The sequence below is a fragment of the Buteo buteo genome, chromosome 13 (assembly GCF_964188355.1).
Source record: "Buteo buteo chromosome 13, bButBut1.hap1.1, whole genome shotgun sequence".
NCBI classification, from domain to species: domain Eukaryota; kingdom Metazoa; phylum Chordata; class Aves; order Accipitriformes; family Accipitridae; genus Buteo; species Buteo buteo.
Genome location: NC_134183.1, coordinates 11,815,394 through 11,843,342, shown reverse-complemented (window position 1 = coordinate 11,843,342; position 27,949 = coordinate 11,815,394). Strand labels below are relative to the sequence as shown.

Genomic DNA, 27,949 nt, shown 5'->3' with positions numbered 1-27,949 from the left:
GGGACAGGCTGACCCAGCCGCTCTGCCCTGCAATGGTGCGGGCAGGGATTGATCCCTGCCTGGAAAACCTGCTTCAAGCCTGGGCAAGCTGCAAGCGCAGCGACAGGTCTGTCCTCAAGACAATCCCAGCAGCCCTGACCCCGAGCACTGAGACCAGGGTGCGGAAATGCCCGAGACAACCAGATTTCTGCTCTCTCCTTGGCGCGGGCCGATGCAGCTCCGCTCCCTCTCCCAGCACCCCACGGGAGTCAGCAGCGATCGCCGCTGGCATTTCACTGTAGCATGGCTCTGTAGCTGGTGTCTCCTGCCGGGATTTACAGTAATCCAGCAGCCTCCTGCCACTGGGGATGAAAGGACCTTGCTCTCATTTAATTCCCTCCAGCCTCAGGTCCTAAGCGAGATGGAGACGTTACATTAATTTTTATGTTTCCTGCTTAAAACACTAGAAGGGGGGAAGTATACCAGCACTGTGAAATAACTCCAAAATACTTTGGAGCTAAAACTTTTCTTTTTTGATTCCTGGGGCAATCCCCTGCCAGCTTATGCTGGGGACGGGACCACAGGCACCGCGGGACTGCAGAGAGGGGGTCCGGCATTGCACCGAGCCAAGCACCCTTGGGTAGGGAAGCCCACTTGCATGCCCAGCATGGCGTTGCTAATGGCATGTCATGGTGCCTTTCCACCACCAGCACCACCCAGCTCTTCCAACAGCCTGACGACCCCTCGCTGAGCATCCAGGTGTTGCACCACGCCAGGCAGACGCCACCTCCATGCTCTCAGTGCCACAGGCAGTGGAGGCAAGAGCAGGCAGGAGAACAGGCAGGAGGGCAGATCAGGCAGAAGCTTTTCAGAGGTTTTCCCACCTCCTGCTCTGAACTCCACCAGCGCGGCTGCAACTTGCTGACAAAAGCACTTTCTTTGCCGAGGCGCTCGGCAGCAAGCAATGAGCTTACCCAAGGCTGTCTTCATCCGTCCTAGCAATCAGCAAGACTGCATTTCACTCTGGAGCCCTCTTTGCAACTGCAAACTGTGGGCGCTTGCCAGTTACCGCAGGCTGTGCACAGCCCCAGAAAGAGAAGTGCTTTGTCACCAGGCTGCTTCTGCCTCTGGACAAGCGCAGAACTAGGAGACACGGGCTGGATTAGCTGAGGGATGCTCATGGGGACGCTGCTGTCCCAAATGCAGGTGGGACAGCTCAGGGAGCAGACGGCAGTGCGGTGCTTCTCCTGCAGGTGAGACCCCAACGTCAACCCTCACCCTCCTCTAGCCCAGCACTGCACGGCACAAGCACAGCCTTGAAGCATGAGGCCTGCACTGGCGGGATGACATTTGTATTCTAGGTGCGGTGATCTGTTGTAAGTGAAATAATGTAATCACTACTTAGCATGAAAAGCAAATTTAACTTGTCAAAAAGCATTACCTTGAAGGATATAGGCGGCCAACAAAGCAGCATCCGAAGTCTTGCAGAGGAGACGGCCGTGGTAGAGATCCCTTTTGATCTGCAGGAAGACTAAATACCTGAGGACAGAAGAGATAGTCCATCTATTAAGCAAAGTTTAAATTACCTAAACAGGCAATTTATATGTGAAATATCTGCCACGAGACACTTGCACTAACATTTCTCTCCCAGCAGCCCATTTGCAAGACATTACACTTGCTAGGAGCAAACAAGTGCTAATTACTGGGCAGTTCCGCCAGTCAGGGCCGGTGCTGGGGCTCAGATCTACACGTCCCAGCCCCGCTCCAGCCCGCAAGGACACGGTGCCTGCTCTGGGGCCAGCACCCGACCCGAGGGCTGATGGAGGTCTCCACCGACCCGGCTCCTCACGGCATGGCCACTCGCAGCAGGGCAGAGCTGCTGGCAGACACAAAGGACTCCTTGGGCACAGAGATACTCGGATGCGCATTCCCACCAGGGAAAACATGGAAAGGAGGAAACTCATAGACAAGGAGGTGCTGGTCCCTTCTGTCTGCCAGCCCCTGGAGTCCCCCGTGCTGCTTCATCCTGATTTGGGCAGTGGTGCCCGAACACAATTGCAACTACCCCAGCCCATCACAAGGTCACCGGGGCCGAGGTGCCCAGGGATGATGATGCTCTGAATGGGGTCTCGTGGTCCCCAGCCCACCAGCAACTGCTGCGCTTCCCAGTCCTGCATCCTTGCCCGGCTGCTCAGCTTCCCCATAACGTGATTTTTCTCCTTCCCCAACTTTCTGTATCCTTCCAGGTCTCTGCGTACGCACCAACTTCCCCCCTCCATGCTCGCCAATGATCAACACCACATCATCTAGAGTGAGCTACTTCTTGCGCTCACCCGTCTCTATCTTCATGCCCAGTGAAAAGATAAACTATGTTGGAAAATTACATATTTGAATAAATTTAAACCTAAGTAACAGTTTGGGCTGAGTCATGTGGCAACGCGTTTGGGAAAACCTTCTGATGGTAAAACTTAAGTCATAGAGTGAAGGAGCAAAATGGAAATTGGAGTGCTCAGAAATGTGTTTAAATAATCAGACTTGCACTCTGCAATATCTCAGTCACGCTTCATTTCTCAAATCCGTATTTACGATGAGATAAACCACTAATTTTCACAGATAAAATACATTAAAGAGAAATCCAGATATTAAAGTGTACTCAGTCCAAGGGAAAGTGAATATTAAGCCCAGGTTTCAGCTGCAATTGCAGGCACACTTCCAACGGCAGCAAGCAGGAGCAGCCCACCCGCCTGGGGGCTCGCCCTGGGCCCGTGGGGGGCCCGTGGGGGGCCGTCAGGCCCAGACCCTAGTCCCTGGGCAGACAGCCTGAGCCCGGCTGGGCTGCAGAGCTCCACGCTCACGTCAGCTGCAGGGCACAAATGGGGCCAGAGGTGGCTGCAGTCCCGACGCCGGGCTCATGCTTTACCCATGAGAAGGAGACGAGGGTCTTCTGCTCCCAGTGCCCCCCCCCCACCTCTGAAGCACTGGCAGTCTCCGCAGTTGATGGTCAGGGCTTTCAGCGCTCAGGGTGACCAACGCCACTGCTGCTGGAGCATCCCCGCCTCAAGCCAGCCGGGATGGAGACCCCAGGCTCGGCCGGCAAGCACCGCCGGCACCCTCGCCCAGCACCAGCCCTTCACCGCACCAGCCCTTCCCAAGCACCTACCATGGACCTCACCAAAAATGCACCATCAAATGGGTTTAACCCTGCCAATCCCCCCAGCCCCAATCCCCCCACCCCCGAACACCCCTGTTCCCTTTAAGCAGGGAAAGTCTGTAGATCTGAGCTGATTTTACAAACAAAAACCTTCAGCAGGTGCCAAACAGGTTTTCCAAAGTCTTGCCCGTACCTTGGAAATCTCCCCTGGAAAGGGGAGTTTCCTGAGGCAGCACTGGGCTGTGGGGTGAGGCTGCCTTGGAAAAGGACGTTAAAGGTGGGAAATATTTCTGAGCTTGCAGCAGTGAGCTCCATCCAGGCTGGCTCCATCCCCCATGCTCTTTGGGTCCAGCTCCCACCCTCCACAAGGGTAAATCCCTGACCTGCATTTCAATTCTCCTTACTGTGCTTGACAACTGCAGATGTTTGCTAAGCTCTGATTAAGGGAAAGAAATACAATTAACATATTGTATGCACAGCTTAATGCCCACATAATAGCTGCCGTTACTCAGAGATGATGTCTTTGGCCATTTCACATTTAAATTAAGGCCTGATGGCTGCACAGGGTTGCAGTTGCTGGGAGTAAACATAAAATCTGCAACTATGTAAACTCCTCTTAAGCAAAACAAGGAGATGTATCCCTGTGAAACTATTCCTGGGCACTTCTGTGGGTCCCCTAAAGTGTGCCTGTACTGAAAACCAAATCAATCCTATCTGAGAAAGCTGATTACAGCGCATGTCCTGGCAGCAGCAAAAAGACTGGCATTCTGGACATGAAGACACTTTTAAACAGGCCCAGCAAATGTGCACAGGGCTCTTTACAACTGCTTTCCTCCTAATCTGCATCTCCTGTCTAAGGTCAGCCCCGAAGAACTGAAATTTTCTCAGGCTTCCAAACAACAATTTAAGAGTTTTTTTAATTTTGGTTTTTGGGTCCTTCTGTGAAACACAAGCGAAGCTTTCATTAGTTTTGTACATTATCACGGGGAAACCAAACTCCAAAAGAGTTTTTGAAACACCTCACCATCCTCTGCTTCTTCTGACTGATCCACTCAACAAAAATACAGAGTTTATTAATGCAAAACTGAAGTAAAAAGCTGAGCCCAGGTACATTCCAAACACGCTGCAAAGCAGGCTGCAAAAGCCCAGACATCCTCTTTCATTTGCTGCCTGCAGAAATAGACTGAAAATCCCAAGAATTAAATCCTGGAATATATTTAGCTCTATCAGTAAGCCTACTTAATTCTCGACGTGCTTAGCGAGGACCCAAGCTATTCATCAGGAATATGTAATGGCAGCCAGAGCAAAAGGAGAAATGGCAGCCCAGCACAGGGCCAGGATGCACAGAGGGATTCGGGGCTGCACGGCTTCAGGCTGCTGAGACTGAGCCATTATGAGCGAGGGACAAGGGCTACTTGCCACCATTTGAGGGTATCCGGGGCCAAGACACTGAGGGTCCTGCAATCTGCAGCAGCTGAGTGTCCGCAGGGCGACATGGCATTTACAGCCTGCTTTGAAGATATCAAGAGAAGCCTGTGCTACTTTTGTCCCTGTTTTTCACAGGTGAGGCGTGGGGGCTTCCTTCTCCAGGACTGACGATCTCCTGCCTTGGACTAAGGTAAAAGCCAAGGTAGGAAGAGGGGAGCGCTGCAGCTGCAGACACAAATAATAATGTTTTTTGCCTACACCTTTGTGCACAGATGCAGTTCACCGGCTCTGTCTGGAGCCCTTACCTGGCATTTTGGCAGATGGCAACCTACAAATTTTGCACCCTTTCACACCCCAAACCTAGATCCAGGGCATAGCCAGGAAAAGCATTTCTGCAGTCATTTCTTCACACATTGCTTCTCCAGATCATCTCCCTGGCCTGGACTTCACATAAGGACACACATGAATGACTAAAAGCAGAAGAAAAGTGAAACATTTCCCTCCTAGAGCTTGTTGTGAGACTCAGCCGGCTCTTGCTGCAGTGGTCCAGCTCCAGGGGGCCAGCAGCCAGCACTTTTTGCCCCAAACCACTTCTGAATCCTTTGAATTGACTCGATACTTTTCTTAGCAGTCCGCAGATGCCCACATGCCAGGAGCGAGCTGACCGACTTTTGACAGTACAAACAGGCCCCTGCTTCGAAGCCAGGGAAAACCAGCCAAATAGTCTGAAAATCAGAACAGCAAAGCGCAGCCTGGTAGAGGGGAACCACAGATGCTGCCGACGCTGTCCCAGCGCCTGGCCAGGACCCCCTCTGCCCTCCTGCTCCTGGTCGCTCCCCAGGCAGAGCTGTCGGATGCTCCGGAGCTTCTGCTGGCAGCAGTATGAGAAGGTGAGAAATCTGCAGTGCAGCCGAGCGCTCCACACCAAAACCTGACGCTTTCACCCGGTGGCAGCTGGGCCGGGCTGCTTTAGCATCGAAGGAAGGCTGCCAGCCCCTTAGTCATCATTTATTTCTCTCTGGTTTTTACTGTCAATTTTTGGATGTGTTTAAGAAGCAGCAGCTTTTCCCCACGATACAACAGAGTCTAAAGGGGAACTGAATCTGTTTGGGGGTAGGCACAGACCTGGCACTGTGTGAGATCCAGCAGCTGCTGGCCTGCCTCCATCTCTGGAGCTCGAGGACAGGAGAGAAGAGCGGAGAGGAGAGAAAAGGAGAGACAAAGATAGGAGAGGTCCCTGCATGAGCTGTCCCCGGTCTTCATATGACATTGGAAGAGGACAGCTGGTGAGCAGCAGCTGCTACCCAAGAGGTGACAGTCCCCTGATCAGCCAAAGCACCCTGATGGCAAATCCCAAGCCCTCTCCTGGGTGCAGGGCTGGCAAGGGACCTCGCAGCCCCAACAGTAACACCATGGACATGTGCTGGGGACAAGTGCAGGACAGACCCCAGGGGACACCACTGAGTTACAGAGGTTCATCCATGCCACTTCTCCTCTAATTACATCCTTGGCAAACGGTCCCTGCCAGAGACATGATGGGAGTCTCGGTGAACCCTGGCGCTGACCCATCTGCCCTTCTTCACTTTCTGTGTTATGGGTTCATTTAAAGCTGCTCAACCTGGGTGAGAATGCAGTGGGGAGCAGAGTGGCCTGCATGCCCCCACCACCTGGGAGGGCGGCAGGGACCCTTTACTCCTGATCTGAGGAAAATCTGGAAAACATCTAAGTGTGGCTGAGGAACCCATTTCCAGCTTTGCTTTAAAAGGTGACAGCCGCCCCGCAGGGAGCCGCAAAAGACCCACCACGGAGAGGGTGCATGCCACCACTGCCCCAGTGGTGGTCCCTGCTGCCACAGCCCCTCACCAAGACCCCCACCCAGGTCTGGGGTCTCGCTGCCATGGGCGCACAGAGGGGCCAGGCTCAGCTCTCATATCTAACATCCCAGGGGACAGCAGAGCGCGGTGAAAGCATGTTGTGGTGCCTGACACATCAGCAGGGTGATTAAAGGCAGTTCCCTCTTTTCCTTCTCTAGCAGAATTGGGGGACAAGGCCCCATCAGCCCTCCGGGCTCTCCCAGCTCTGCCACCTCTGTGTCGAGCCCAGGCTGAGCCTACAGGCCAGGTCTGCTCCCAGTGCCACGGCATGCTGACACGCTGCCTTTCACACCCTCACCTTGTCTTACAATGCAAAATTCCCCACAGCACCTTTAAACATCTCTAGCAAATTTTATTCAGCATTTAATGAAGCCTGCGCACCCAAGACCTGCTGTGTTTGGGAACTCAAAAGCAAGGCTGGTGTCACCCACCCAGCCCTCGGGTGAGGCTGAAGCTCTTCTCGCTCCCCTGCACCACTGCACGGTGGGCAAATGATGCAGTCTGCACCCCGTGCTGGGTGCAGCAGCAGTGGAGGCACTGCAGCGGCGAGCTGCCAGCAGAGCAAGGGGTCCTGCCCTGGTCCCGGGCTAGTGGGGGACAGTGGGGTGCCCATGCCATGGCAGTGCTCTGTGCCCTTGGCATGCTCCCTCCAGCTTGCCTGCACCCGGTCCACACCATTTTTATCACCTTCTCTCTAACAAACCCCAGGCTTGTAAAGACAACTATGAATATTTGCAGCAATAATGGCAAAAGGTTCCAGGGGAAAAATGCAGAAACCTTTAGCAAAGGTGTCAGCCCAGCTGCCTCTGGCAGACACCCGACCCTCCACACCACGGCAGGCGGTGGGGGGGCCTGGGCTGTCGTGCCCCGGAGATCCACAGTCACGGCTTGTTTTCCAAAGCTGCTGCGATTTCTCCGTGAGTGCTCTTCATGTCCTTCCTTCTGTCAGGAAGAGTGGCATGAAGAGCCCCTAAAGATAGAAACTCGAGAGAAGTGCTGTCAAGTTTCTGCATCTCAGTTTATCACCCATTTCTCCTAGAGCATTCATGCCCCTTACGTAAAAGGGATGTGGCTAATTACTTGCAGGGGACATCAAGGGAACTGAAGACACTCAAACCCTTCCCGACAGACCAAGCACACGTAACGGCACCTTGAGCTAAGGACATGCTCAGGCACTGGCACTAACAGCTGATTCAGAAGTGGCAAGAGTTAGCAGAAGCAGAACACGGACTCTCGCAGGAGAACTGCTGCTCCTGCTTGAACCCACCTTCCTGCACTGACCAGGACCGGGGGGTTCCAGCTGGAAGGAGAGATTTTGGAGAGCTGCAGGGAAGGGCACTCACCTGGTGCAGCCCAGGAGCCGTTCTGCATTGGCAGGACGGTACCGAAGCCGCTATGGACGTTACGGTGAGCAGTGCTGCACTCTGAGCACTTTGCCCTGGAAACGCGGGTTTTGCAACCAACTGCGGCCAAAGACTGAGTCAGTGGGTTTAAACGCATGGCTAGTGCTCCCTGCCAGGCACGGCAGCTCCACACACAAAGCACAGGTGGGGAGTTCCACACTTTTCCCCCGCAGCTGGGACAATCCAGAAACGTTCAGGTTCTTTTGGAAACCTAAATGGCTGTTGCTCTCCCTTGGCTATAAAATGAAGCTCGAGAGAGCGTGTTCCTGAATTGGCCAAGCCTTCGCGCCGGGTGCCCCATCCTTACCTGGTGATCTCCTCCTTCAGAGCAGCGGGGTCCGTGGGATAAAACTTCACACGGAAGCACATGGTGAAGGGAGGCTGGGCTGCAGCGAGAACAGTGATACCTCAGTCACCAAATGGCAGGGTTTGTCCCCTTCGTCCTCCCAAATAACCCCGCTCGAGGAGACGGTCAGATATTGCTGGGGGTCTCACCTGCCTTCCCCATTACCCCCAAACACACCCAGCTACCCTTGGCAAGAAGGGAGCAGACAGGCATGGGGCTATTCCCCACTGCGGTGGCCATGGTGGGAGCAGATGTCACTGGTAAAGCCATGGGGAAGCGCCCGCGGCACTCTCTGCCGGCTGCTCACCCCGCTCTCCAGGCAGGCCCCGGTGTTGGTGAATCTCATTTGCTCGTCCCCATCATTTCTGTCCTGGTCTCCGGCAGGGCTGGTGCCCTGTGCCCCCGAGCTGTGGGGGCATGTCCGGTTGTGACTGCAGTGGGACTGGTGGAGGATGATCCCACTTTTGACCCAGAACAGCTTTGTGGATAATCAAAAAGGCCCTTTATCTGGGAGATGTGCTGGGAATTGACCCCGGAGGGGAAGGACTGAAGAAAATGGAAATACATCTAAAATGAAAGGAGCACATGCTGCCTGTCCAGGACATCTGCTCGCAGCAATACTCACCCCTCATCTGCTTCACAACCGACTTGGTAAATTCCAGCCAATGCTGAAACAAAAAAGAAGGCAATTAAAGCAACTCAGTAACAAATACTTTCAGTTAATAACATTGACTCTTCAGGGCAAAATTAAAGAAACAAAAAAACCCCTCTGCTTGAAATAAAAGCCTATGCTGTGGCAGATCCATAAGCTGGATGGCAGAGGAGGTGGGAGGGGGTCTGCAGCCCCTGCCCAGCTGGCTGGCAGCCGAGGGAGGGCCCAAGCAGGACCCAAGCCCCAGCGTCCCCAGTCTGACATCATTTTCTCTGCACGGCCCCAGGGAAAGCTGGGTCCTCTGCGTCCCCTCTTGGCAGCCCCATTGGGTCGAGGTGGAGGCACAGCCGGGCTCTGGTGATGCTGGGGTGAGCGGCTGCGCTTGCTCAGCACCCAGCAAGGGCCCTCTGCCAGCCCCAGGAGAGGCGCCGGGCAGAGCAGGGGCTCATCGGGAAGCATCTCCCTTTGCTCAACAGGACATGCCGTCCCCAAGTGCAGTTTTCTAACAGCGACAACAACGTGGCCAAAGTACATGGCAAAGGCATCCTTCTTCAGCCTGAGCAACCTCCCGCTCTCTGTGCTCTGCTCACCAGCTAGCTGAGTAAGCAATCACAGCAAGGAGGTGAACACGTTTTGTGCTGAGGCATCTGGTCCCCAGTTGTTAAAATCACCCTTCACTGGTGCCCCGTGGCTGCACATGTGCACTGGAGGGCATTGAAGAAGCGCATGGACTGGTCACTGTGATCCGATTTCTAAAGCCTAAATCAAGGTCCTGCATGCAAAAAGTACAAACCCACCTCCCCGTGGGCTGGCAGCTCTGGGGAATGTGGGGCTTCCTTGGGGCTCTGCCCCGTGTCCTGCTGACCCCACCACAGCCATGGGGCCATGCAGCTCCCAGGGTTTGTGGCTGCCCGTGCCACCGTGGTGCCAGCAGATGGGAGCACCCAGCAGCAGCACGGTTCTGCCGGGGAGGGCGATCACTCTGCAGCACTGGCTGCAATGACCGGCTACAATCACACAAGCTAACCCCAACCAGAACTGGGATCTATAATTACAGCATGACACCGGGAAGGTTAGGTTCAAGCCTGTATTTCTGAAATTACACTTCTGCGCCATCAAAAAGAAACCATCAAGCTCTGCCTGCAGCAAAGCCTCTGCAATAGCTGCTGCTTTGATTTGACCTTCTTTGGGCAGGCACATTTAGGAAACAAAGTGCTGTCAGTCAAGAAGCGGCTTTGGATGCCTGTGTGTTGGGAAGAGGGAACCCCAAAACAGCAAAGCAAAATGACTATAATTAAGGCAAACACTAGTTAGCACAAAGGATTACAGATCTACAAAGATACATCACTGAAATCTGGCATTGCCATAGAAAACTCTAAATATTAGTGTCCACCACTGAGAGAAAACCAGTGAGTGGTGGCTCCCCATGGCTGCACAAACTGGTCTGGGTTTCACTCGGGCATTTCTGGGGTGCGTTTGGCACCTGCTGCAGATGGGCTGTTGGCAACGCTGCAAAAAACAGTGGCAGGGGTCAAGGGGGCCACGGCATGCCCTGTTACCTGGGGGTCTGGGTAACTCCTGTGACTGTGCAGACACAGCCCCTTGCTCGGGAGGCTTTGGGAAGCCTCGGGATGAGGGGGAGTCCTGTGGGAATGCAGGGGGCTGCAGGCTGTGCCCCAACACTGGCAGCAAGCAGTCCTAGGGCTCCAACAGCAGCGTCAGGGACAGGGAACGTCATGGAGGGTTCCTGCGGGAAATCCCTGCCCCAGTCCCAGGAACCCACCGCAGGACCAAGGGAACTTCCAGGTCACGACAGTGCCCACCATGCTGGGAAGAAGCACCGTTGTCTTTTGGAGTGGGCTGAAATGGTTTGAGTGCTGACATCAGCATCCTCTGACCCAGACTCAACAGAGTACTGGGAAATGATGGGTAAGGAGGGAGGATTTTTTCTCTCTTTTTCTTCATGTTTCAGCATCTCTGCTGTCCGTCGCCCTGTGCTCTCAATAGAAGCATCTCACTTGCAGCAGCCCCAGGGCAGTGCACAGGCTCCTCCCGGCCACGCTTAAAAATTGAGAGGTTTTCAATGACTGCCGCCTGCCCTCCTGGCAGGAGATGTAGCTGTGCCTGGAGTGCGCTGCGGGCTGCGGCAGCCGCCTCTCCCACATCACACGAGTGCTGTGGCTCCCAGCCCAGCCCCAGGCAGGAGCAGAGTCCGGCCCTGCTCGCTGTGCCCCCCCCAGATCCTCCCCAGCCCTGGCTGCCAGTCAGGCACGTGGCAGAGCACAATTTCAGTAAGAAATATTGACTTGTGCATCAGAAATAATGGACGGAAGTGGCAGCTTAGTTCATCACAGGCTTAAATGCAGCACTCAGCCGAGGAAATGCTAAACCTGGGCAGCTCTTTGATAGCCACAGCATCCATGAGCTGCAGGGCTGGGGGTGGCTCTCCCGTGGAGGAGTCTACCCCCCAAAGCAGTCCTGTCCTGGGATGCTGCTCAAAGCTGAGTGATGGCTCTTGCCTCAACTCTCATGGCCTGAACTGAGTCAGATTATTTCCAGGAGAAGCAAAGCACCAGTAAAAGGAGTGTCCTCGGCATCACCGAGCGTGCCAGCTCTGCCTCCGCGCCCCTCTCCCCCCCTCTCCCAGAGGGGCTCCCACGCTGCTGCAGGCAGTCACTGCCTGCTTTGGGCTTTGCATCCAGAGTGCAGAAGAAGCAGGCCCTGGGCACTGACCCACCACACGCGACAGCAGAGAAACATCCTCTCTTTGCACCAGCTCGGACGAGACATGGACCCTGCGTTCTCCATCTGCCCACTCATTTGCTGCAAGAGAAGATGCTCCAAGAAAAAATCCCAGTACACCTCCTCCACGCAGTGACTGTGCTGAGGGGTTTTCCAGAGTGCCATGCGGAGCTCTCGGTACGCGCAGGCTTCAGCAGCGCTTTCTCTCCACCAACTGTGCCCACAGAGATGATGCATAATAATGCATTATGCACAGGGTTTTATTTCTACATGTGTTTAAAGATGCGACTCACCAAAAAGCAGGGACACAAAGAGCCAACACAAATGGAGCAGCAGTTAACGATCCCTCAGCATCATGCAAGAAAAATGCTGCTCTCCAGCACTGAAGAGCCACCACTCCACAGCCCACTGCAAATCCAGCCCTCAGACAGGTCATGCATCAGTGTGACAATGATGGCCAGGAGGCAAATCTGGGAGAAGGCTGGAGAAGTTGGGAGGGAGAGAGCCCAGAAAACACAAGTTGGGGGGGTGAGACCCCACGAGAGGCAGCAGCATCACGTGCTCCCTGATGGCCGTGACTTAGCAAGGTGGGGAGGACGAGGAAGAGGAAGCTACTGCTCTGGGTGAGAAAAGCCACATGAGTGTCAGTGAGTGCCCCTGGAAGGGAGATGGGGGGAGCAAGGAGCCCATATGGGCCCCATCCCACTGCAGACAGCAGTGAGGGAGCAGACCCGCACCCAGCTCCTTGCTTAACAGTGGCTGCTCCCTATAACAGACATGGCAGAAGGTACCTTGGGGAGCAGAAATTGTTTGTTACGGTGGCTTATATTGATCAGCAGGAAGTGCAACACAAGATTGTTATTAATAGCTATGCCCGCAAGTGTGTTCACAGCACTTCTCATTCACAAACCTCAAGTGCTCTAATAGCAAGCAGCAATTTAACATGTATTTGTGCGGAGCTTGCATTCTGCACACGTTTTAAAAGGACCGTGGACAGTCAGTCCTGAAGAAGTGGCAGGGCTCACTCACACAACTTCTGCATGGAAATCCAGCTCGTTGGGACCGCGGCACACGGGACCCACCCGTGGGGCTCTGCCCCTGCGAGAGGCTGTGCCACCCTCTGCCCCGACCTGCTGCAGCTGCCCAGGGACTCAGCGGGACCCTGCACAGATCCGTGCTGGGAGCTGCGCTGCCGGGTCAGACCAGGTCCTGCCGCAGGGGCTCTCGGCTCTGTGCACTCCGATGTCTTGTTTCACTCTCCATTGCCTGAGGCGACATGCACAAGTGTTTAGATTCTCGGCACAAAGCTGTCACATGGCCTAATCTCAGTGTTAAATTTGACTCTGTGCTAGAAATAGTCCTGCAAACCCAGTGTCAGGAGATCTCCCTCTTTACCTTTGCAATTGCATCAAATCCTCTCACTTTGCAAATGGAAGATGCTTTCACCACTCGCGCAGGGCTCTGATAGCCGTGTGAGTTCCTCTGGGCTTGCACATCCCGACTGATGCTGAGGATGTATCAGCGGAGCTGGGACACTGATGCTGCTGCTGCCGGAGCCCAGGTGCACCCTGGCCCCCCCTCCCTGGGGCTGCAGCACGAGACTCAGTCCTGTCTCTAGCAGAAGAGGTGGGAAGGGGTGACAGGTCTCCTCAGGGTGCTCAGGGGGCCATGAGTAGATGCCCTTCCCACAGGCAAAGCAATGACCCTGTCAGGGCACCCATAACCTCCCTCACCCAGCAGCAGGGCAGGGGAGAACTGCTGGGGAAGGGACCCTCATCACTGCCTAAACCAAATTTTGTTGCAGCCATTTGCCTCGTGTTCCAGTCCGCAGCCGCGCCAGCAAGGACCAGTCTGATACCACCGAGCTGCAAGAAACCCCATCACCCAGCCTGGGCAGGAAGGACTCTCACCCTTTGCTTGTCAGGGTCCACAAACCGAATGCCGAAGTAGTCCTTCTCCAGCAGGTTCAGGTGGTGGCAGAGAAGGTCAAACAGGTACTGGCCCTTGGCATCTCTCTGCAAGACAAAGAAACTCATTTACAAAGCGGAGGAGGAGAGCGGTGGAGCAGAGGAGCTGGGGCACACTGGGTGGGTGCAGGGTCCAAAACTTGCAAAGTGACAGCAAGGACGGTACAAACCCTGCCAACTTCCATAGTGCTTCACCAGCGATATTTTCAGCTCAGAAACTGTCTCCCATCCCACCCAAGGGGCAGCCCAACAGCAGCTGGGAGCAGGACCCCATAACGCAGTGGTCCCTGTCCCCATCCAGAGACCTGCGGCTCACACCCAGGCGAGATCCTGAGGCTGTCCAGGGCTCGGCAGGAGGCTGCAGCATCGGCCAAAAACCCACGGCCACTTGGACAACAAATCTGCATCTAGGCAGCTCTAGGCAGCGCTGCGGAGGTGAAGCTGCCAGGGCAGAGTGTGCGGTGAGAGCACGGTGAGAGCGCAGTGAGAGCCTGAGTAGAGCAGAACAGCAACCACCCCAAACACGGCCTGAATGCTATGAAACACCCAGGGTATTTTAAAAGCATAAAGAAAACTGTGACCAAGGTCAGAGTCTGTCTGGGAATCACACCGCAGCTCGAGTCATAGTGAAGTGTTAGGTGGGGAAGCTGTGAATTTTGGGGTCTGTTTGCCTGGCCCATGTTTTCAGGCAGATCAGCAAGGTCACAGCTTTGCTGCTGTTGCGATCCCTGTTGGACACCCTCACCATAGGCACGGCACAGGTCACTGTCAGCTCATTGCTTTCGCTCTCTTCTGGCTCTCTTAGTCTTCCCGTGGTATGGCACTACGGCATGAGTCCAGTGCTGACCTGCCTGGTTTTAGCATATTTCTTCTGTGCCCTTTTCTGCTACTGAGCTTTTAGGAAAGAGCCTTCCCCATTCCTTGTCCCTGGGGCTCTGCATTGCTGCGGGCTGTGGCAGAGGGATGCCACAGATTTATACTTTCTCCAGGACCAACCTGTGCTGCCAGAGCCCCACTCTGGAGAGAGCGGGACTGTCTAGGCAATGAGAATTACAGCTTTATAAGTTCCTGTGCACCAGTACAACTTACAGCTAGTGCTAGACAGAACATTAATGGAGAATTTTAAAGTATTATAGATATAAAATCTGAAACATCTCAAAGTTATTAAAAAATTAATTTCCAGTGCTGCAACGACTGAAGCACACACTTAATTTGCGCACTGTGAGCTGCTCCACAGCAGTGCTGGGCCCAGGACACCATGGTTCTTCCTATGTTTGGTGTGGAAATGCAGCACCCAAGAGAGTCGGAGACCCCAGGACCCCGGTGACACCCACTCACAGCCCCCCAGGACCACACTCACAGCTCATCCAGCCGTGGGGGTCACCGCTGGAGATGGGCCATACATCCTCTCTGTCAAAAAGATTATTGCTATTTTTTCCAGAAATGGTTTTCTTATGTGCCAAAGGTTTGAAGTCAGTAAGCCAAGAAGAATTAGGAATTATACCGAGGCTTCTCTGGTTCAACGCTTCCTTTTCTCTCCAGAATCACACCCCCAAAGGCCATAGAGCCCCCCCATGAGAGCTGATTCATCAGCAATGGGATTTGCCCAGACCAAGTGTACAGCTGTGCAACACTGTATATCCCTTATATGACAGCAATTTAACTACTCCAAAATTTTCCATCAAACTTAAAATTGACCACTGTAACATTTTGCTCATGGACAAGAACCCAGGTATACCCGAATAATTCATGAACCTCTGCTTGCAGGGTCCGTCCCAGGGCAGCGGCTCTGTGCTGAGCAGAGCTGTACCCCCGTGGTGGTCTCAGCCCCTGAGGCTCAGCGCTTGCTAAGAGTGGGGTCCTCTCAGCCTGTGCCAGGTTTGGGATCAAAAACAGTATTTTATGTATTTCTGAAAAGTTTAAACCAGGTGCTGCTGCCCTGGGAAACCCCCTCGCCTGGGGCCAGAGAGGGAGAACAGGTAAAATGGTTCGGACCTTGCTGTCTTTGTCTCCTTTATGGCACCCAGGAAATGGCACCCAGGTGCCTGGGCTGACGGGGATGTCCTGGCAGGATCTGGCCCCTCAGCCTGCCAGCCTTCCCTGCTGCCTGCCCTCGGCCCCGCTCTGGGGTTTGCCGGAGGACCTGGGAACGGCTGCGCTGCAGTCGATGGGGGACCTGCTTTACAGTGCCGCGTCTCCACAGATCAAAGGCTGCTCCTGGCAGCCGACGCTGCCTCCTTCAGATAACACAGGTTTCTGTTTCCTGACAAATATATTTAACACGTGCATTATCTGATCAAATAATCACTCAGCAGACACAGGCCGTGCAACCGGGGAACCCCACGGGTCTGGCATTAACCCGTTCCTGGGACTTGGTACAGTATGATAAATGCCTCTGCACTTTAAATAAATAGTGCTTCATTCAGAGAGTCATGAAATTCAGGCTGCAATCATGCAGCTGCTAAAATGAGTTGCCCTCGGTGCTGGAGCCGAAGCCTGGCAGGCACCAGGGCAGCAAAGGCGATCTGATGGGGTGACCCGCGGGCAGCGCTGCTGCTGGAGCAGGGTCATCCCGGTCCAGGGCTGCAAACCCTGCCTTCGCAGGCGGCCGTGCAGGGAGAGCCCGTCCTGCTCGCCCGGCTGCTGCAGCGCTGGCGCTCGGCCAGCAGCAACGGGCTGATGGAGCGTCTTGGGCGGTCGCACGCAGAAGTCAGCAGGAGAATCGGCCGCGCAGCATAAAGGAAAGGGCTGGGGGGGGACGTGGGGCGTGCGGTGCCCACCCCAGCTCCGGCCGAACCAGAAGGAAGGGGAAGGACAGACAGCCGCTGCGCCAGATGGAGCAGCAGAAGGGAGACCCCGATGCTGCCCAGCAAAGCTCGGCCAAGGGGCAGGGGATGCTCACCGGGACCTGCTCCTCCCAGAAGATGATGGCCTCGAAGCGATTGGCGATGTGAAGTCTCCTTTCTGCCCCAGGGCTGGTGCCGTTGTGGTCGTACTCCAGCTCTACCGCCTGCATTTCCCGGAGCCAGGCCCTGTGCTCAGGCATCAGCACGGCAGTCTCGCCAAAATACCCAGAGGCAATGGAGAGGATTTGTCGGCTGCTTCTGAGGTTCATCCCTGCAGCCTCGGGCATGCCATCCCCCCAGGGCTGTCTCAAGCCACCCCCAAGGCACGGGCTGATCTGCACAGCCTGGCAGCCCTGGGACCAAGTCCCTGCTCTCCCCTCCTTTACCCCTCGCTCGCTGAATGGCGTGGGACTCACTCGGGCATCAGCCAAGCTTAAGTCAAGTCTTAAAAAGCCTCCTGTAGCAAATGCGTTTGATGGGATCTGCTTGGGATGCACTCAAGGGCAGCTTTTTATGCAGCGACTGATGCACTGTAAAACACACGGCGTTAAAAGACAGTCGTAGCCTGAGTCCTCGGGGGTGTTCAGATGTCTCTCCCCCCAGTGAGGGACATGGGCATGTTCACCGTTATCACAAGCATCACATCTCTGCAGATTAAACAGAGCCGCCCCCCCCCCCCCCCCCCGTCAGCCTTGTAGCCGTGTCCCTGTGGGCTGCGTGCACACGCAAGAGAAAACTGACTCCAGAAGAGCTTCGTTTGAGCAGATGAGACAACTTTGAGATGAAGTTGCAGCAGCTGGGTGCTCCCCCTGAGAGCACCCTGACGTGGCCGAGCGGGCTCTGCTCAGCCCTGCTCGGCCTCTGCACCAGCCACACCAGCGTCTGCAAGACACGAAGCTCCTCTGGTCTGTGGTTTGCAAAGCCTCCCTGGGCCAATAAACAGGTCTGCAGCTTTGCTCTCACACACCGGGGGTAACAGTGAGGTTTCACTTTCCTGCAAGTGAATCCCCTGGGAGGGATCACAGAGGGTCCTCCAAGGAGCATCGGGGAGATGGCTGCGTGTGACAACATCTCCCACGGCTACTGCGGCGACAGCAGGTGCCATTGAAAACCAGCGCTCGGCCACGGCTGCTAGCTCATTGCTTTGTCCTGAGGGCACCTGCGATGCCTGTGGGGCTGCAGCCCAGAACCAGAACCAGCCCCAGCCCCAGTCCCGCCGCTCATGCTGCCCATGCAGCAGCCGTGGGTCAGCATCCTGCTCCAGCACCGCAGCTCCTCAGGGGGATGCTGGGCACACATCACCCCAAGAGAACGCAGCCAAGGACTCCAGGTGTTGTTCCTGAGGCCACGAGGTTGTTTGGCACCCGAGAGGACGAGTGTCCTCGTGCCAGCCAGGCTGCCGCCGCTGGCATGGCACAGCAAGCTGCCCTCGTGCTCACCTGGAAGAGCCCGACCTTGCAGCCTGGCCAAAAAAGGTTCGCCCAACCTCACCTGGCTCATGCCAAAGTAAAACAGCACTGGGCTTTTGGACCTTGCTGTTAAAATACAGCAGAGCAGCCAAAAGCCTGCAGAGCCTGCAGCTGGGGACGGCTGCTGGCTGGGCACCGCAGTGAATCCCAGCCTGGCTCAGCTCAGCTGACTCACGCTCTTCCCCAATTTATTACTGTGTTTTTAAGCAACTCTCCTTGTTGTAGAAACAGAGACTTGAGGCAGCTGTTCTGGGCCGAAAGAAGGTGAAGCAGCAGGAGAGTGTTGAGAGTGGTGCCATGAGAGCTTGCACCGAGGCAGCTGAAGCATTTTGCAGCCGCAGCACAGCTGGGGAGATGGGCTGGAGCTGAGCAGGCAGCGGTCCTGCCAAACCCATCCCGGTCCTTGGGAGATGCTGAGACCATAAACAAACAGAACTCCCCACAGGCAGCAAGTCCCGCCAGCCGATGGGAACAATGCTCTGACAGCGCAGAGCTAAAATTTCAGGAATTGTCTCTGCCTGCTCTCCTCTCCTGCATCCTCCCACCTCCACAGGCCAAACAGAAAAGCCTGCTGTTCACCCTTGCTATGATGTTCAAATGCACCTGGCATTGGAAAAAATGAAAGATTCCCACTTCCATACTCAGAGAGTGAAACTCGTATTTCAGCTGCTGCTGGCCGCAGCCTGCCCTGCACACTGGACTCTCACCAGGCTGGGTTAACGGTGCTGGTCGGCCCCCCCACAGCTCTGCTGCATTTGTTGCAGCCCTGCAGCCACTGCCGTCAGCCAGGGACCCACTGGCAAAGCCGCAGGCCGGGCACCAGCCCCCCGAGGCTTCCACGCATTGCGGCCATGCTGGGTGGGCACCTGCACAGCAGCTCCCATGCATGGCCACCCCCGGCGCTGCCCTGTCCTCAGGAAGCATCCTTCGATGGCATCCAGCAGAGACCACCCTGCAGAGGAACGAGATGCCAGCCCACGGTGGGGAAAGCAGACGCACCAGGAGCAGGAGGGACAGCGGGGACCCCAGGGCCATCCGCACTGGTCACGTCCCCTTTTGCATGGCTCGAGGACCAGAAACCTGGAATTTGAGCGCAACTGCTCGGCTCCAGCCCAAGCCAAAGGCAACCCCTTGGGCTGGCAAAGGAGGCGTCCCCCAGGACCCCAGCCCTGGCAGGGCGGAACGCCCGCCTTGCCCCGCAGCCCTCCCTAGCTCCCTTGTGCAGAGACGTTCGTTTAATGAGGCTGGGAATCGGCAGCTACTGCTCCCGCTGGGGATGCAGATGTGGACGGTCCCAGGCCAGGTCCCCGCGGCTGCGGTGCCCACCCATTCCCCCCCCAAACCAGACCCTTCAGGCCTGCGCCGCTCGCCCACCGCCCTGCTGCGGCTGCGCCCAGGGACACGGAGCAAAGTGCCTGCGGCTCGGCTGTGCGGGGAGCTGCCAGCCGGCTCGCCAGCACGCAATTGTCACCGGCACTGCCGGCCGCTGCTCGGGAAATGAGGCCACTCATTTATGAGCCTGAATACAGATTTAGGTGCCAAACTTGGAAAACCGTGGCCTAGATTGTGCTTTATTAATAGGCTAATTGAGTCTCTGCGTGTATCATCCATCACTGTCAGACACAACCACCGCCCGGTACAGGCTGTGCGCCTGGCTCAGGCACAAGGGCACAGAATGGAAAGGAATAACAAAACCTGGCAGAATCCAAATCCCTTTTCCTGAGTTAGAGCAAGTTATTGTACTTTCATTAAATAATATTCATTTTTTCAATAAGGACTGAAGCAGCAACATGGAGCTTGAGAAAAGAGAAACTGCAGCAGCATCTTGTGAGCAGTAGAACAAACACCCAAGCCTTGCTTGCCTAACAGGCACAAAATAACCTTCCCAGATCAGCTGTTACGTGCATTAGGAAGACTGGACCTCCTCCCAGATTATATCCAAAATAGTAATAAAATACAGATTTTATTTTCTTCTTCTAGAAGAGATTACTTTCCAGGCTGAACTAAAAGGGACATCTGACACAGCCACAAAGGTTAAAACAACTGACCATATAACAGAAATTGTAGTTGCACAAATAAAGACGTACTCGTAAATTATTCCCAATTAGACCTGAAGGGCTGTTAGAACCAAAGCAGCTGCCTCAACACGTGCACTCTCCCTTCCCCCTCCGCTGCCAGCGGTGCGTCGCACATCTGGCGGCTCTGCCTGAGCCCCTGCCCTGCCGCAGGCAGCGCCAGCCAGGCACGCTGCTCATCCCGCTACAGCAATGTGGGCTCTGTCCTACTCATGCTAATTGAACTTTCCCACTCAGGAAAGTCTGTTACAGACAACAGTCACAGAAAATGCCAGAGAACGCCACAGAAGCGTGAACCTTTCTAGCTAGACGAGAAGAACAGAGGGGACGATTCACCATCCCCAGCATCACTCCCCTCCTCGCGTCCCAGAGCCACTTTTGCAGGGATTTGCTCCAGGCTCCTCTCCCTTTCCCTACCCGTGCCCCAAATTAGCATGAATGTCCACATAATGCTTTCCTCTGCAATTTTAATACAGAGAAACAGCAACGAAGGACAAATCAGACATCCCCCCCAGTCCAATGGAATACGGTGGAAGTGCAAAAATGCAAACGGCATTACAGGGGGAAATGCTTTCTCTTTGATCTCTCTAACTTGAATTAAACATATTCTAAATTAATCATTATGAGTATGTCTTTCAGGAAATTATCTGAACTGTCTTTACAAATCACGACTTAAAAGAGCTCTCTTGCATAATATCAGCTTAAATATTCTATGTTTTGATCTTTATATGTTCTTATAAAGTAAGACTTATATCTGTCTTAAGGTTTGCAAGTTTTTGAGGTCAGCCTTTCAGGGTACAGCAGTCTAATGAGAGACTATTGCCAGCTGCACCATTAGCAATCCCCACTCGCACACACCGTGAATGCCGCACGCCAAGCTGACACGCACCCCACAGAGTTATTTGCTGCCAAATACTAACACCTGCTAATAACTTTTTTCTGTCTTAAACTTCTGTTACATATAAAAACTTGAGGAACTGCAGATAAGCATAGCAGCATGTCCAGACACATCTGGATGCTGTAGGGTGGTGCATTGCTGTTATTAATGTCAATTGTGCAATTGAGCAGGACAGCAAGGAGCGTTCCCGGCAGAGGCTGATTTGCAGAGGCAGTGCAGCGGCTGTGCCAGGAGCCAGCAGCACCGTGCTAAGGTTGTGCTACTGGCTGCTGTTCGAGCGCAGATCTGCCGAGGATAACATGGATTGCCAGTCACTCGTGACGTATCACACTGAATTGTTCTGACTCATAATAGTCCCTAATTTTGCCTAGTCTCGTGTTAAATGAGATGAAGATGTGCCACTGCTCGCAGAAGGCTGCATTATGGCATAAGCAGGCAGAAAATCTGCAAACCTGAATTTTTCTGTGATGGTCCCTGCAGCCGCGCCATGCATTGGCCCAAAGCACTAGCGAAACCCAAATGGTTTCAGTGCTGCAGGGTAGTGTGGCAGCGTGGGGCAATGCCATCGGGGGGCCTGACGCCCCTCAGCTCAGCCCATATCCTGCATCCTCCCTCGCACCCGATCTCGTCCAAGGGGCTGGGATGTCACTGGGACCAGTTCTCATGGCACTCCCTGTTTCTGCGGGCTCTCTGGAGCCCCCAGCACATCCCAGTACTCCAACTCACAGCCTTGCTGGACTTCTGCAGACCAGCTGAGCTTGTCAGGGCAGCGGGTGGACTTCAGGATCAGACTCTGGGACAAGACCGATTAAGGGCTGGAAAGGCTCCGGGGAGCACATTGCCTTGAGATACAGCTACGTGCACTCGTGGCAACGGCCACAACAGCCACGCTCAGCCTGGCTCGCTGCCCTGCGCCCACCCAGCCTCCCCACACCCTCGGGTCGCATGCGCAAATTTTCCTGGGAACGTGCCATGGCCGTCCAGCCCCACGCACGTGCTGCCGTTCATGAGTTTATCTGCAGCCGTGGGCGCAGGCTCTGCTCTGCTCCTTTCTGCCAGCACTGCCTGCCACCCACCAGGGCACGGTGGCTGCCTGGGTGCGCTCCCCTCCTGCCACCCGGCCAAACCGGGGGGGTCTCTCCCATGGAGGAGAGGAGCTGGATGAGGAACAAACCCTGCGGAAGGGGATGCTGTCACAGGAGAGAGGACTGGTGCTGGCTCCGGGAATCCATTGCTACCTGCACTGCTCCTCTACAAAGCACTTTAGAGCCGTCCAGCCCCGCAGCATCTTTACGAGGTACCTGAGGAGCATTAATGTGTCAGCAACAGCTTCACACAGAGATTTACTGCTTTCTGCTCGGGGAGGAGATGGGTTCATCAGTGGCCTCGGAAACGAGCTCTTCCAGGGAGTTTTATGATCCCTTTTTACGGGGAGACAGAAAGACGACACTGTGCCGATGGCAGGGAGATCCTGCCAGCATTTTCCAGTAGCAAACACACCTGTCCCACAACTCAGCAACAGAAACCTGCCTATGCTGAGGACTGCAGGGTCTGCTTCTCAACAGAGCTCAACAAAACTTTGGTTGGGACCCATCTGGCTCTAGACCTGCACCATGGCAGCAAGGACGCTGCCAGCCCAGCATCGTGGTGCCCCTTCCTGGCACAGTGCAGAGGAGCTGCCGAGCACCTCGCCACGCTGAGCGTCAGCATCTGTAAAGTTTCCGAAGATGAAAAGTGCAGAATGTTGCAATTTGGCACCCATTACTGCAAAAGAGTTTTTCACGACCTACTGCAAAACAGAAACAAGGTTTCTACAGGGAGATAAGTGCCTCCAGCACTATCAAACAGATGAATCCCAGATGATTTTTAAACTTTAAGAAGATTAAAGTAACCTTGCATTCTTAGCTTTTCTAAGCTCCTCAGCCAAAATTAGGGTCATACACAGCTAAAAAAAAAAAAAGAAAAAGATATATAAAAATAGTGGCTCATCTATAAATGAATGGTGTGCCTCACTTTAGTCAGGAGCGTTCCCCATCCTGCCAAGCATGGCAGCTCTCGGGCAGCACGTCTGCATGCCCCAGCCATGCTCTGGAGCTGTGAACTCACTGCAGCAAGGGACAGCTTTGCATTGCAGGATGAGACCCTAGTCTGTCCTAAAGTCTTGCTTGTGGAAACTGGTAGCAAAGCTATTTTTTAAACTATTTACCATGCGCCATGACATTTTTGTTTCATTCCAGTTTCTTAATCAGGTATCACACAGCATCAAGCCCAAAGCCATATAAGAGTGTAAGCTTCCCACATCAGCCCGAGCACCACTGCCACCCAAACCTGCCATCTCCACAACCGGTGCCAGACGAACAAGGCCAATTTCCACGATTAGTCTGAGCACAACCAGCCCCTTCACCAGCCTGGCCCCTTCCCACAGCCTGCCGGCAGCCAGCCAGGTCCTGCCAATGGCCCTGTGCACAGTGACGTGTCTGCTGAAAAACCCCATCAGCCAACCTTAAATGTGCTTCTTGCAAGGGGAAGGTGATGGTTGGGTACCACATACTCGCTCCACCATCGCCTTACCCAGCGGTCTCACAGTGCAGGACATCTCAGAAATCCCTCAGCAGGCAAGCTCTTCCCGTCTCCTTCAGCGTGCTCGTACTGCAAAACTTCAGAAGCACCAAACCAGACTGGCTCATGCTTTGCAGGGCTCCTTGTGAAGGTCCTGCCCCAGCTGGTGAAGGGGCTGGTCCCCAGGGAGGGGACAATGCGGGGGGGGGGGGGGGAGCCCAGCAAAGCACAAGGGGCTGCAGAGAGCAGCTGAATCCCAAAACCACTGTGTTCACAGTCAAGGCTTTGCAAGGCAGGTGAGCACGAGCTGCGGTCACGGGGGGATGCTGGAAGTGTACTCGCTCCAGATCGAAAGAAACAGCAGGGGATTGTTTGCGTTATTCAAGCAGCCACGATACATGCCTTGCGTGGCAGGGAAGCAATTCCCATGGCCACAGGCTGCAGGGGGGGCTGGGAGCAAAACGGAGGGGCTGGGGCCCTTCTACCTCTTGCCAGGGGAAAAAGGAAAATACATCAGCAGAAGCTGCAAGGCATCCCGCATCTCCCAGTGCACAGGGGGAGAGGAGGAGGTCGGATGCCCAGAGGCACAGACAAGTTCAAAGCTGCTCGATCTGGGCTGGGAAAAGCTGGTGAGCAGCGGTGATGGCTCTGCTGCACTTTGGCCCAATCAACCACCCCGAGAGCCATCTCAGATCACTCCAAACTGCGTAATAAGATTCCCTCTTCCCTCCTGTGTAATAATTTTGTGTTTCCTTCCACACAAACTGGTGGGCACCTCTCCTCTGCTGTGCCCAGCACCGCGGTCTGGCAGTGCCAGGCAGCTGCCCCGAGCCAGGGCTCCAGTGGCTCAGGGCAAGAAGGGGGTTCAGAGCCCCAAGCAGCCCATCTGACCTATTTCGAAGCCCCAGTGCCTGGGCAGGGCTGGATCTGCTCCACGGATGTGGCCAAAAAGAACTGGTGAGGAGCAGGAACAGAGTTGAAGAGGGGCACTAGGGCTTTGCAACCTACTGGGTTGACCTCCCACGTCAGCCAGCTGTGGTTCAGCCGTTTGCAGAGTGCCACTTGTGTTCCAGCTCTCCTGCCACAAAACGGCCGGGATGTGGCAAGCGGCGGCACGCCGAGCCTGTGGTCGAGGGAGCCCGAACAGCCCCAGGGCTGCAGAAAAACTCTGCTCCCCCGGAGCAGCACCGGCCACCGCCAGCCCCAACTCATTCTTGCCGGACCCCCAGCCTCACTGCAGTGTTTGCACTTCTGGAGCTGAAATGACAAATTACCCCACAGCCACTCTGCGGATTAAGCACAGGATTTACAGAAGAAATAGCAGCAGTTGAAAGCGGCTCCTTTCTGCGCTATTTGGTTTGGAAATCTTATTGTGGGGCTGGCCAGTCCTCCCTGCTTCCTGAGCCTACGAGAAGATTATTTTTTAAAGAAAACTGTCAAAAAAAGTCTATTTTACAAAGTGAAGTTTAAGCTTAAGTCTCTTTGGCAGCAACATCTGAGCTGGGAGAGATCAAAGAACCACCAGCTTCACTACCAACATGAGAGATTTTCGCTAGCAATTTGATTGCAATATTGTGGTTTAAATGCTTCATTTTCAAAATTTGGCATTTTACTCTACAAGCCTGGGATTTATTATCCCTCAAAGTTACTCTTCACTTTGCAGGCAGGGCGAAGTTCTCCTAGCAGAGCTGTCTTAGCCCTCAGGGTAAGCCCGCGTCTCATCTGAGCTGCGGTATGAGGAGGAAATGGACAAAAACATGCCTGAGAATATTCATCTCCAGACAGAGAACAAGCAGCTCAGAAATCCGTGACTACACCTGGAGCAGAGCGTCCAAGCCTGCGAGGCTCTAACGGGGTGCGTTACCTGCAATGACCCCTCTCTCCCGATGGCCCCCCCCCCAAGAAGGGGCTGCGGAGGTGCAGGAGCAGCCTCAGCACTGGCCCGGAGGGTCCCCCACCAATGTCAGCCGGGTGTCCCCGAGGAGGACAGCACACTCCCCAGTGGGGCAGGAGGGCAGAGCACCATGCAGCTCCCCCACCGTCCGCTGCTCCCGTGCAGGTGCTGAGACCTTCCTCCTGCAACTCCTGCCCTGTCCCCCCATCCCTCTCCCTGTGCCCTGCTCCATTGCCACAGAAAGAATTTATTATTATTGGCTAGTTTGCTGCTATTGCACCAGCTGACGCACTTGATCCACATAAGCAGGGCACCGGGTGCCCACTGCGGGGAGGGGAGGAGTGGGGTCACCCACCCTGCCCATGACATCTCCGACTCAAACACATGGAGAACGCGGCTGGCAGCAAGACCTCAGCAAAAGGCTGTTGTGCTCGAATGTGCTGTGGCAGGAGCTTACACCTTGTTTCCAGAAATTACTTCACAACACCAAGGAGCCTCAGTGTCGTAAAAAGCCCCTGGGAAGATGCTCTCAGAGCCATCAGTGAAGCTAGGACTTCAGAAGAGTGCCATTCCCAGGAATGGTCCCTTGGTTTCTGAGAAGACCCAGGGGGGAATGAGGCCTGAGCACGAGCAGCCCGGTGCAGCAGGGAAGAGAGGGGTGAGCACGGGCGCGTTTCCAGCCAAACCTCTGAGCCGCAGGCTGGTGCCCAGCTGCCGCAGGGATACCGGCCCCACCACAGCAACTGGGAAGGGATGGAGGGGTAAGGGCTAGAGGGGAATGATTTTTCTTGGGGGGATGCTGTGGGTGGCTTCCAAAGGCAGGCCCAGTGTCGGGGAAAAGAAGGATAAAAAGGCCACTGAGAACCAGGTGGCTGGGGAGGACCTGGAACAGGGACCCATGGACACCGAGGAGCACCGGCCCCCAACAGCGAGGTGCTGGGGATGCACTGCTGCCCAGACCTGAGCAAACCCACCCTGCCCTGGGCCACCAGGCATTTTCACATGTGCCAAACAAACAGGTCTCCATGAAACGCACACAAAAAGCCCTTTCAAAGGCAGTAACAGAAGCAAAGTCGCCTGAGGAGCAAACGGCAGCTGCGAGCAAGAAGCAAAGTGGGAAATGCAGAATAGTGCCTCGATAGCCCCAACTCCCACCTGCTCCACCGCACGCTGCAGCCCCCGGAGACTTGGTGCCAGAGCCCACAGTTACCTTGCCCACCAGAGGAGACTCAGAGTAAGGAAAAGGGTTTTTACATAACACTTGAATGTAATCCTGTTATATTTATAGCATATGCATTTCAGTATTAATTCCCTGTTATCTGTAATCCTTCTTCCTAGCTGACACAGTAATTTCTGTCTTCAAGACTTATCCAGGGAGTCTGCTCTAGAAGTTCATAAAGCTTTTGAAAAGGAAAGTTACTAATGAAGTGGCTCATGGAGCCTTAAACTCCAGATTATCGATTCCTTGTTTTAATCCACAAACAGGTTTTTAAAAACCTTTGACATACCGACGTATGCGAAAGGTCCTTCATGGCTCTCCATCACTGAATTTCAGCCACTGATATTTCTGCTTATGTCCCCATTTAGGAAAGAATCCACTGTGGGACAGCAGTTCAGCACATTTTAAAATCCTACAGCATAATTGGGGACTTACCCCTCTAGAACACACCAGCTTCCCACCAAGTAAACCGACGTGGCTGTAACCCTGTCCATACCTCACTACTGCATCTGGTGAGGTTTCATCTCATTTGATGAGGAAGTTTTCCTGACGCTCTGCACTCCCAAGGGCTTTGGAAAACTTGCTCTGTACTTTCCCCTAACCTCACAAAGCCCAGTACTGATGCCTGCACTGCAGCTCTCCAGGCACAATCCCCACAGCCCTGGCATTTTCTCAGCTTGGAGCAGGATCTTGCTGAAAACAGAGCAAAGAAACGGGAAAGCAATGCTGTCCTCCCCCATCCCGCATCCCCAGTGAGGGTGGCTCATCCCTGCACCCTCTGCATTGCAGAGGCAGTGCAGACCCCGGTGAGACCGATGCTGCACGGCTGTCCCCTGTCCTCCCCGGCGCTGATTCCGGGATGTTGGGATAGACCCTGGCTGGGCAAAAGGCACCTTGCTGCTGAGTCCCATCTCTCTCAGGACAGCAGCTCCCTCGTGCCTGCCCACTCTGGCTCCTTGAAAAGGCACGGATGGAGGCACCGGACCTGCGGGAGCCGAGGGCTGTCAGTGCCAGCACACACAAGACCCTGGGCAGCACAGACAGGGCTGCTAGTGACCACCAGCTACTGTGTTTTACACAAAATAAAGCCAAGCAGTTCCATCAGAAATGTCTCCTCTTCAGGCTCCAATCCTGCTGCCTCGGTACTGGCAACAGGGCTATCTGTTTGCTATTCTCACAGCAAAATATTCTTCAGTCAGTCACAGTTAAGAACAAGCACGGCACGAGTTTCTGCCAGAATGGTGAGTTTAACACCATTCAAATATTTATCATGGATTAAATACAGGAGATTTTTAAAAATTAGCTAAAGAGAAATAAAGAAGTAATTTCTTGAAATAATCCTAACAAGCACTGCAGTCACTCGCAGTTTCCAGATGGGCTGCGGTAAACCAGGCAAGGTGAGCAGCGAGGCGCCAACAAGGCTGCACGTCACCCAGGGGTGTGTGAG

General features: G+C 54.5%; 1 protein-coding gene across 3 annotated transcripts in view; it reads right to left on the bottom strand.

Moving 5' to 3' along the window:
- The window catches only part of FRMD5 (FERM domain containing 5), a 117,257-nt gene that overhangs the window by 16,246 nt on the left and 73,062 nt on the right, over positions 1 to 27,949 (bottom strand). For 2 of the 3 annotated variants that reach the window (XM_075043896.1, XM_075043898.1), the window contains exons 2-5: positions 13,486 to 13,590; positions 8,807 to 8,849; positions 8,143 to 8,221; positions 1,421 to 1,518 (exon numbers count right to left, since the gene is read on the bottom strand). In XM_075043896.1, the coding sequence (XP_074899997.1) occupies positions 1,421 to 1,518; positions 8,143 to 8,221; positions 8,807 to 8,849; positions 13,486 to 13,590 (325 nt within the window). The remainder of the gene's footprint in view (positions 1 to 1,420; positions 1,519 to 8,142; positions 8,222 to 8,806; positions 8,850 to 13,485; positions 13,591 to 27,949) is intronic. The other variant, XM_075043897.1, reaches the window with a different exon arrangement.